At 42.7% G+C, this 10239-nt stretch overlaps 1 protein-coding gene across 1 annotated transcript in view; it reads left to right on the plus strand.

The window, feature by feature from the left end:
• slc44a1b (solute carrier family 44 member 1b) overlaps positions 1 to 6601 on the plus strand; it is a 29582-nt gene extending 22981 nt beyond the window's left edge. Inside the window, exon 16 of the mRNA XM_076287145.1 lies at positions 1718 to 6601. Coding sequence (XP_076143260.1) covers positions 1718 to 1741 — 24 coding nt within the window. The 3' untranslated portion in view covers positions 1742 to 6601. The remainder of the gene's footprint in view (positions 1 to 1717) is intronic.
• The last annotated feature ends 3638 nt before the right edge of the window (positions 6602 to 10239 follow it).

Consider the following 10239-nt stretch of genomic DNA (forward strand, 5'->3'; position numbering starts at 1 on the left):
TCTTGTGTTGTAGTGACTTAATTTCAAGATTGCGCCGACCGCCAAACGACTCAAGGTATTGTCTGTGTACAGGCTTTTTAATAAGCTATCTGTACATTTGCAAAGTCGTCAATGACTTGTTTTATATGTTAGGACTCTCGTTATACTACCAAAGAAGTGACTGGCTACTTTGAGCCTCATAAATAGTTCAAAATTAGCGATCTTTTCACCATGAGAAATGCCTTATCGCTACCAGTGTTTGCATTTTGGAAGCATCACCTAAAAACAGGCTAGTTTAGAATGCTTTGGATTAGCGTTTTTTTGCTCCCCAACGAACGTTCAAACTCGTTATCATGCTAAGCATATCCAAAATCCATTTTACACCGGATTTCCCCTTTAAAGACACATATACATTCACATAGACAGACACACACACTCACACACATACACTCTCACAAACACACATACAGACGAGACACACACACACACGCAATTAGTGATGGGTGGTAGCAGAAGTAGTTACATAGTAGAGTAGAAATACTGGTCTTTAGTAGTCTGTTGAGAGGAAATAAGTGTTTATTGCTTATTGTGTGTGTGTGTGTGTGTGTGTGTGTGTGTGTGTGTATGTATGTGTGTGTGTGTGTGTGTGTCTGTTAGGGATACATGATATATTGGCGGCCAATATATTATTGGCCAATAAGTGAAAAAATGAAAATATTATTATCGTTCCGATAACAGAATTCTGGCCGATATTTTTTTAAAGCCCTAATTTCCCAAGAAGGCGTATGTAAGGGCCGACTGGCTACATTTACGTACTCGAGTTTGGTTGTATTTCACCATTCTAACAAGATCTGTGGATCTATGTTGAATCTGTACAGCCCAAAATCCTCTCGTGAATGATCCTCCGTTTAACCTTAGCAGATCGGAGCTCAGCCTACCTAGAGCAGTCTTGTGCTCTTCACGGCGTTAGTCCAGGAAACAAATAAACAAACTCTTCAGTGGGACGAGTAGATAAGTAGTTCTAAGTTGTATTTTAGTATTATATATGCATTTTGTTAGCTTGGGTTTTGTATTATTACCGAGAAATATGCTAACCATTCCTGCTTCAGTTCCAGACAGGTCATCATTATAAGTTATTAAAACCTTCGGGGTTAACCCCTTTCATTTCTGCTCCCGCAGGTTGTGCACAACAGAGTAGACGGACACAAGATACAGTCTGAGGAGTTGCAGCTTTATTAAGTTACGCACAGTTGAAACTAAACATAAGTTTCCCTCACAAACACTGATTTGGTTGCTATAGCTTTAGCTGTTTATCTGCGTTGAGCATAGATACGAAACGATTCGCTGGCCACTCACTTGCAATTCACTGACGTCAGGTTCACTTAAAGGAGCCACGCATAGGCCTAGGCTACAGCTATTTTGTTGACTGCTGTACCATTGAGGACTATTATGAGTTCTGTCCATCATTGGTGGTAGGTAAAATTACTACAATTAAATGATGCTTATTAAATGCTGTCCTCAATTCACTTTTCAAATTTTTTTAAGAGTAATATTATGGGTTACCGGTATCGGACACAACAAACCAATAAATATTGGTTATCGTTATCGGCCCTAAAATTCCATATCGGTGCATCTCTAGTGTCTGTGTGTGTGTATGTGTCTGTGTGAGTGTGTGTGTGTGTGTGCAGGTATGTGTGTGTGTGTATTCTCTGATGTGTCTTCTGTCTTTGTCCTGCAGGCACCGGGGCCATCCTCAGCTTAAGTCTCCTGAAGACCTTTTTAAAGACATTCCAAATGATTATTTTTACGTGTAACATGTTTACTATGGTTTCACTCCAGGGAAAATGATATTTTAATAAGAGACTGGAAACAAACAAAACAAAACAGATAACAGCATAATGAAGCACTTTATACTGGAGCGCCGCACATCCCCTTCAGTAAACGATGCAGTTTCGTAGTGATGTCCTTTTTATAAGACTAAACCAGTATGGCGCCACCTAGTGGAGATCTGCAGTACTGACCCGTAAAATCACTCCTTCATCGGGGACGGAGGTTCTCACCACAGACGAGTGTGTTTGGCCTCGCTGCCCTGCTGGGGGGTGGTGTGTGTGCGCCGGGCACATCTCACTGCTCGTTTCTCGTCTAACACTCGTTTTCTAATGCAACGTTCTACCCAATCACAGTGAGAAGGGGCCTTCCCCATGGAGATAGGAAGGATGCCGCCGCTCCGGAACTCACTGGCACGCCGCGCTACCTGCTTGTTTCTTTCGGTCGCTTCGTTTGTTTGGTCGTTTTTTTGTTTATCTGGTGGGTTTGTGTGGATGGTCAAAGATCAGACTGTTACCAAGGCAACTGGACATGGAGCATCATCCCACCGATCCCTCACAAACCCTTGAGGAAGAACTCTACTAAGGAACACTGGAGAACCGTCTGCTCTGAACAACCCCATCAACCAGAGGCCTGTCAGCGGATCATACACTCCTCCCATTGGCCAGCGCCCTAATCAATCACATAGTGGGGCAGGACTGCTGTCTGGGAGCCATTTTGTGGGTGTGGTTTCATGGACTCACTGATCGAACAGAATGCTAATGCTAACGCTAACATTGAAAATACACGTCTTCCTACTGACACGCTCACACACACACACACACACACACATACCCATAGAGGTTTCCCACATACACATGGACACACACACACTCCATAGAGGTTTCACACACATTTCCATAAAAACAAGTACACTCACCCTTCAATAGGGAGCACATACATACATATGCACTAACACTCATAGAGAACAGAGAATGCATACTTACTCACACACTTATCACAGTGACACACACAAACACACACACACACATACACACCTGTGCTCACTGTTCTATAACTTTTGTATTGTGCATTAGGGTTGGGTGGGTTATGAACACACACATACACACACACATACACACACACACAGTCCCATGTTGAATGTGTAAAAACACACACACCCATGTGCACTTAGTCCCATCCTGCACACATACACACACACTCACTCACTGCCTTATCCAGTTTGTCATCATCTGCCTTCAGCTCTATGCTATTGGTTAGTGACAGTGACCCTGCTCTGTGTTTTGCCCAATGGGAGCAGAGTGTGGAATGCCTTAAGCTGGAACCCCTCCCCTTTCTGCAGTGGATTGTGGGAGCAGGAAAGGAGTGTTAAAATGGCAAAGATTCATTTCTCTTTGTTTCACGTATCCAACCACATGCTTTCAGTCAGCAACGAGCACTGACATCTGACAGACTTCCCTAATGGATGCATTTCCCTCTGAGCATAGCACAGGTCCACCTGAAGGGGGAGCTAATCAGCTGCTAGTCCACCCAGGGGGGAGGCATGGGGTAGTTAGGTGCTTGGTGGGGTACTTATCTGCTGGGCTGCCCAGGGGGGAGGTATGGGGTAGTTAGGTGCTGGGTGGGGTAGTTAGGTGCTGGGCTGTCCATATTGGGTATGTTAATATTCTGAAATGGCAGGGTGGACTATGACATTGTTTCTGAAAAATCAACAGGTTTCTCCTGCGGTCATGAAGCTACACACTGACACTTACAGCGAGCTTCCACTCTGCACTACCGCACACACACACACACACACACACACACACACACTCTTAGAGTAACTGTGTGTGTGTGTGTGTGGGCACACACCTTTTTAAACTTTAAAACTTTAGTGTAACGCAGGTCTGTCCAGGCTTATAGAGGGAAATAAGCAGATACCAATGCCCTTCACACAGGCCTGTGGGAGGAGCTTCTGATCAGCCCTGTGGGAGGGGCTTCCGGTCAGTCCTGTGGGAAGAGCTTCTGATCAGCCCTGTGGGAGGGGCTTCTGGGCAGTTATGTGGGAGGAGCTTCTGATCAGCCCTGTGGGAGGGGCTTCCGGTCAGTCCTGTGGGAGTGGCTTCTGATCGGCTGTTTTAGTTATGCTTTAGAGCCTAGTCTAGAACCAAGTTTAGAGCCAAGTTTGATTCATTGAGTTGGTCTGGGCTCATCAGAAGGTGTCTAGAGGAGTAGTTCTTGTCTGTGGGCTCATCAGAACTTTTTTAGGGGAATAGTTATTGTCTGTGGGCTCACCAGAACTTTATTAGAGGAGTGCCAGTCAGTGAACTCACTGGAACTATTATAAAGCATTTTGTACAAATCAAACACACAAAGACACACACACATACACACAAGTGTAGCGTAGCATGGTGTGAGAGATGCTGTAGTATCCTCTTAAATCTAAATTTACTGCAGAGATTTTGTAGGTCATGCTCAGACATTCGACACGGTTTGATGTACTATATAAAACACACATTTTCTAGACGTCCGATATGAGCTTAAAGAAGATAGAGCACACGCATATAAACATACACACATTACATGCACACACACCATAACTATGTAGACATACACACATCACATGCACACACACCATAACTATGTAGACATACACACATCACATGCACACACACCATAACTATGTAGACATACACACATTGGTGCTGTATGTGCGTGGCTAAGCCCTGACTTTGTGGGATGTGGGTGTTCCCTATATATTAACATGCACTCATAGACATACACTTTTTTCTAAATCTACATGCATTGATGCGTACTGTGTGTGTGTGTGGTTGAACTACTTATTTGTGTGGGGAGGTGGGGACACACTTTTGTAAATGTACTTGCATTGGTGCATAATGTGTGTGTGTGTTGAACCATGAGTGTGTTAGGAGGTGTGAATGTGTGTGTATTGAACCCTGTGTGTGCGTTGAAGGCCCTATTTTTGCACCCTGGCGCATGGCGTAAAACTCGTTTTCCACCCGGCGCAAAGTTTATTTTCTTATTTTGCACGTTTATTTTTAAATTTTTTAAACAATGAGTTCAAATAATAGACTAGTACAAATGCGTAAAGGCTTTAGGTTTTAGGTTTTAGTAAAGCAAAAAAAGGTTTAGTGGAATGACTGTTCCATATGGTCTCGCAAGCAGACTCCTTCAAATGCGCCGTTGACTGTCAAAATACCGATGCATTCTTTGACGTCGCGCTTTGCGCCGTTAAAGGGAATGACAGATGTGATCCTCATTGGTTTAAATGATGTTACGCCCCAAACACACCCACTGATTAAGAAACCAAGGAACACCTTGTTGCGCCATGCGCTCAACGTTTGATAACGAAAACACTCCCAATGTGGACTGGATATCCTACTAAATTTTAAGCTTTTGACTAGTGGCAATGGGCTTTAGACTGTCATGATAGGGCCCTGAGTGTGTGTTATGAGGTGTGTGTGTGTTAAACTCTGAGTGTGCGTTATGAGGTGTGTGTGTGTGTGTGTGTGTTAAACCCTGAGTGTGTGTTATGTAAGGGATAACGGCCGACGTCCTGTTATACGGAATTAATGGGCGAGGGGTAAAGAACCCCGTGCATCGTATAACTGGACACACCTCGAAGGCCGTTATCCTGCTTATCACCCGGTTGCCACTGTAAAGCCATGCCTTTATAGCACGCAAAGGAAACACGCGGTTCCGTTTAAAAAGAAGCCCACTACTTCAGCTTGTACAATTTTCGTTGGCCTTATATTTTCGTTGGCCTTATAACAGCGATAGCATGGACAGTTAGCTTGTTTACAGTTAATTCCATTAAGCCTGCCTCCAGGCTCAACCGTCGTCCTACTATGGTTGTTATAGTTACCATTCATAAGCATTGATATGGAACAGCGATTAAACTTTTTTTACCAGATCTACTTCATAGGTGTCCCGTTATTCAGAATTAAAAGCCACCCCGCCAGCCAATCAGAAAATAGTATTTCTTCTCTCCGGGTGATAAGTGGTGTGTGTGTGTTGAAGCCTGAATGTGTGTTATGAGGTGTGTGTGTGTGTGTGTGTGTTAAACTCTGAGTGTGCATTATGAGGTGTGTGTGTGTGTGTGTGTTTTAAACCCTGAGTGTGTGTTATGAGCTGTGTGTGTGTTGAACCCTGAATGTGCGTTATGAGGTGTGTGTGTGTGTGTGTGTGTGTTAAACTCTGATTGTGTGTTATGAGGTGTGTGTGTGTGTGTGTGTGTTTGTTAAACCCTGAGTGTGTGTTATGAGGTGTGTGTGTGTGTTAAACCCTGAGTGTGCGTTATGAGGTGTGTGTGTGTGTGTGTTAAACCCTGAGTGTGCGTTATGAGGTGTGTGTGTGTGTGTGTGTGTGTGTGTGTGTTGAACCCTGAGTGTGTGTTATGAGGTGAGGGTTTCACCTTTGTGTTGTTTTGCCAAACTGATGTAGAGAGACGAAGGGCATCACACCTCATTTATAGTGATGTCACTTCCTGTTATCTTTCCTACATACAGCACTTATGTGGGGAGAAAGGGGTGAAGAAAGGGAGAGAGAAAGAAAAAGTGTGTGTGTGTGTGTGTTCACATGGGATGGGGTAGTGTGTCTTAGTGGACATCAGGCGTGTGTGTGGAGGGGGAGGGTTGTGACGTAGATGTTTGTGTATGATGGGCTTCTGATAAGTGTGTGTGTGTGTGTGTGTCCTGATAAGTGTGTGTGTGTGTGGTGATGCAAGGCCTTGTTTAGACCTTCCACCTGCATTAATGGTGTGTAACGGTGAACTAATGTCTTTTTCTTTCTTTCTTTTTTATATTTATTTCATATGTATTTGTTTTTTAAAGTAATAAAGGAATAAAACTTAAAAAAATAAATGTTGCTTTTGTCCACACCACATTGATATTCACTTACACATAATTACTCCATAATATTACTCCACATAATTACAGGATACATGCAAGGATTAAAGTTCTCCGACGTAGGACGGATTTCCGTCAATTTGATTTTAGAAATGTCATATTTGAGATCGATGCAGATCCGAAGAGAAAAAAAATAGGGGGGGGGGCGACTGTCACCTTTGCTTTTCCTTTTTAAGGCAATTACAAATATTAGGTAAATGTTTAAAGACCTAATAGTGTTCTTGATAACTTTCTGTGTCTCAATCAGTGACCGCTCAAGAAGATAGCCTACGTCAGCCATGAGTTTCGCTTTGTTTATGTTGTAGCTACACACTTGTCTCGAGCGTTTGCTTGAAAAAAAAAAGAACACATATGGAGGACTATAACGGTCTAAAAGTTGGATTATAGTGACACAATCGAGACAGCTGATGAGGTTGGCCAATCCGTTTAACTTTTTTGGATATGAGAAGAAGCGTAGGCTGTGTTCTTTCCGTGCATCAATGTAGACAATTTCTTACTATCGCGAACTCTTGTCAGGGGAGGTCATTCATTTTGGGTGTCACCTATGACTTGAACAGATAGCCTGCTATGCCACCCGATGTAGACTACTATTATTGTTACAGTTTTTAATCAATGCAACTAACATTATGTGTAAAGCGACGCAATATAAACCGTAGCCTATGCAATTTATTATCCCGTCTGTTATGACAACAATGTTTTGACTGAGCGTGTTAACATAAAATAATAATAATATTGTCATCATCGCGAACTGTCGAGTAAGGTGGTCAGTCGTGTTTGTGACGCACAGACAGCCTTGTAGCCTATTTTGCTTAGCACTCACTTTTAACGACTGTATAGGTTGTGAGTGTATGTTGACAAAAAATTATCATGCAATTAAAATAGTCCACTTAAAACTTTGCTATAAAATATTATTAACTTATAGCACAAAACCATAACCAGTAGGCCTACCAGAACCTCGCATATTAGCGTCATGATTTGTGTGCGTCTATTTGGCAAGGCCACTAGCTGTCATGGATGAGTTGTTGCTAAAGGAAGGCAGGTGTCAAAAGTTAAAAAATAAATGAAGATGGGCAGCTGTTGGAAACGGAGGAGAACTAACAAGCCATGGTGTAAAGAAATTAAAGTGCCAGGGGTTTGCTTTTGCGCGGTTCGCTGCAAGAAAATTGTTTATGGATGCAATAGGAAAACGTTTTAGCACGCCAACAATCAGAAGACCGCCATAAGGTTAACGTTCGTGCACTTCAGGACATCTTCCCTACCTGGTGCAACTAGCCACCACGACAGAGGTAGGCTACGTTTATCTATGGCTGACCGTTTTTACGTTTAGAAAGTAGGCTACGCATGTTCTTTCATAGCGCAACACGACCTGTCCTTCACCATATCGCAACCTCTTGTCAACCTTATACAATCTGTTGCTGAAGACAAAAGCGCCGTCTGCAGATTGTCGTTATCAAATGCGCAGACCTCCTGCATGAGCACACAGTATTGCTGCTCATTGGAAAACTGAGTTGTCTGTAAAACTCAAAATTACCATGTTTTCATTAAATGCGGATGAGGCAACAAATGGAAATATGAACAATGTCTAGAATGTTCTGATTCGTTACTTTGATGAGGAAATGGGAAGTCTTGCAAACTTGATTTTATAGATTTTACTTGGTGTTGAATTGCATATTAACAAGAAAAAAATCTCCCCTTTAAACACTTTTGGCCTGAAGTAATTAAATAAGAGTGTGTTAAAGCCTTCCTACAATATTGCTGCAGTAGAAAAGAACAGCAATGGCTAATCAGCAATGGTCAGGGATGGTACTAAAATATATTTTTGTTCATCAGGAAAACTCAATCTCAATCAAGAACACTCTCCATTCGCCTTATTCACATGGTGGCCATTGGCGGCTAAAACGAGGCTACAGGGTACACAAACCATAGGATTGTTATGTTCTATGCATTCACCTGTAGGTGGCATTAATTATATAGTAAGTGTACCCTGTAGCCTCGTTTTGGTTTAAACAATGGCCGCCGTGTGAATAAGGCGAATACTCCCTTTACTTTGCTGTTTGCATCTTTTTGTACATTAAAAACTAATAGGTCGCGACCGCAAAAGGGGTGCTATCTCTATAGGTAGATATGAACAACGTATGACTTATGGCCTGAAAAAAGTTCAGTCAAACGATTTTTTTTCACTTTAATCCCTGCACATGCTGCAGGTGTAATTATGACACAGGCACGTACATGTACTGCAGGTGTAATTATGACACAGGACACATACTGCAGGTGTAATTATGACACAGGTTTAATTATGACACAGGACACATACTACAGGTGTAATTATGACACAGGACACGTACTGCAGGTGTAATTATGACACAGGTAGCTAACAGGTGAGTGGGCTAACAGGTGAGTGGGGCTAACAGGTACACAGACAGGTGAGTGGGGCTAACAGGTACACAGACAGGTGAGAGGGGCTAACAGGTACACAGGCAGGTGAGTGGATTAACAGGTGAGTGGGGCTAACAGGTGAGTGGAGCTAACAGGTGAGAGTCCTGCACCGGTTCAAGTTTAAATATCTGCACCGCCTGTACCCGTCATGTTTAAAACTGCACCCGACCCGTTTTCTAACAGCAGAGCAAGTTAAATTCCGCACCCGAGATAAAATCAGTCTACCACGTCAGACACGTTTAAGAAAAGGAACTATCCTAATTACACGACCATTAACACTGCAGATCCAACTTCAGCTGAAGTTGACAGGCCTATCCTGCATGATGAAAAGTAGCTTAGGCTACCACAATACAACACTCTGGGTCAGATGTACGTACATTTGCGAACGGATTCGGATATTAGCGTCATGGACAAACCGTAGATTGCGAATGCTGTCAGACCCAAGTTTCCGTCGTATTTATCAATTGTTCAATCCTTAGTGTAAACTGCGCCTTTCTCTGCCTTTCTCCGCCCATAAACGCAATTTACGAACGTCCACAACTGAATGGCAGCACCTACAAGCGCAGTTGAATGAAGTTAACTGATGACAACATTAAAAAGAATCAAACGTTTAGCAATCATAAAATAATACCATACATGATAAGATGTCAACAAGCAGGGAGATAATGAAGATCAGTGGTTCTACTTGTGCACATAGGCTATGGAAGATTGGTCAAATCTAGCAAGTAGGAAAGTTTAAGTGAATGATGTGAAAGTAAGACATTTGAAAGGCCAACGAAAGTTAATGTTGCTTTTGATAGTACAAAGACTTACAAAACTGGTGATCTAAATAGCGATTCTGTTGTCTTTAAAAGGCTCTCTTATTGACGCATTGAACTGCAATTTGGATTAACACCTGCTTTTACAAGGCGGAAGTATTTAGGCGCAGAATAGACGTGCGCTTTCAGGAGCAGTCTTTCCGCTGGATCCTCCCATGAATACATATGCATGACATGAAAAACGCAATCTGCCACTTTTAGCTCCCGCGACAGGCAGTTTGCACTTTTACATCATTGCGGCCTGTTTGTACATACCTCGCAATGATTTTACA

The sequence above is a fragment of the Alosa pseudoharengus genome, unplaced genomic scaffold (assembly GCF_046254945.1).
Source record: "Alosa pseudoharengus isolate Yale_2024_CS ecotype anadromous, Long Island Sound unplaced genomic scaffold, YU_APseudo_1.1 YU_APseudo_1.1_scf_16, whole genome shotgun sequence".
In the NCBI taxonomy this organism is placed as follows: Eukaryota; Metazoa; Chordata; class Actinopteri; order Clupeiformes; family Clupeidae; genus Alosa; species Alosa pseudoharengus.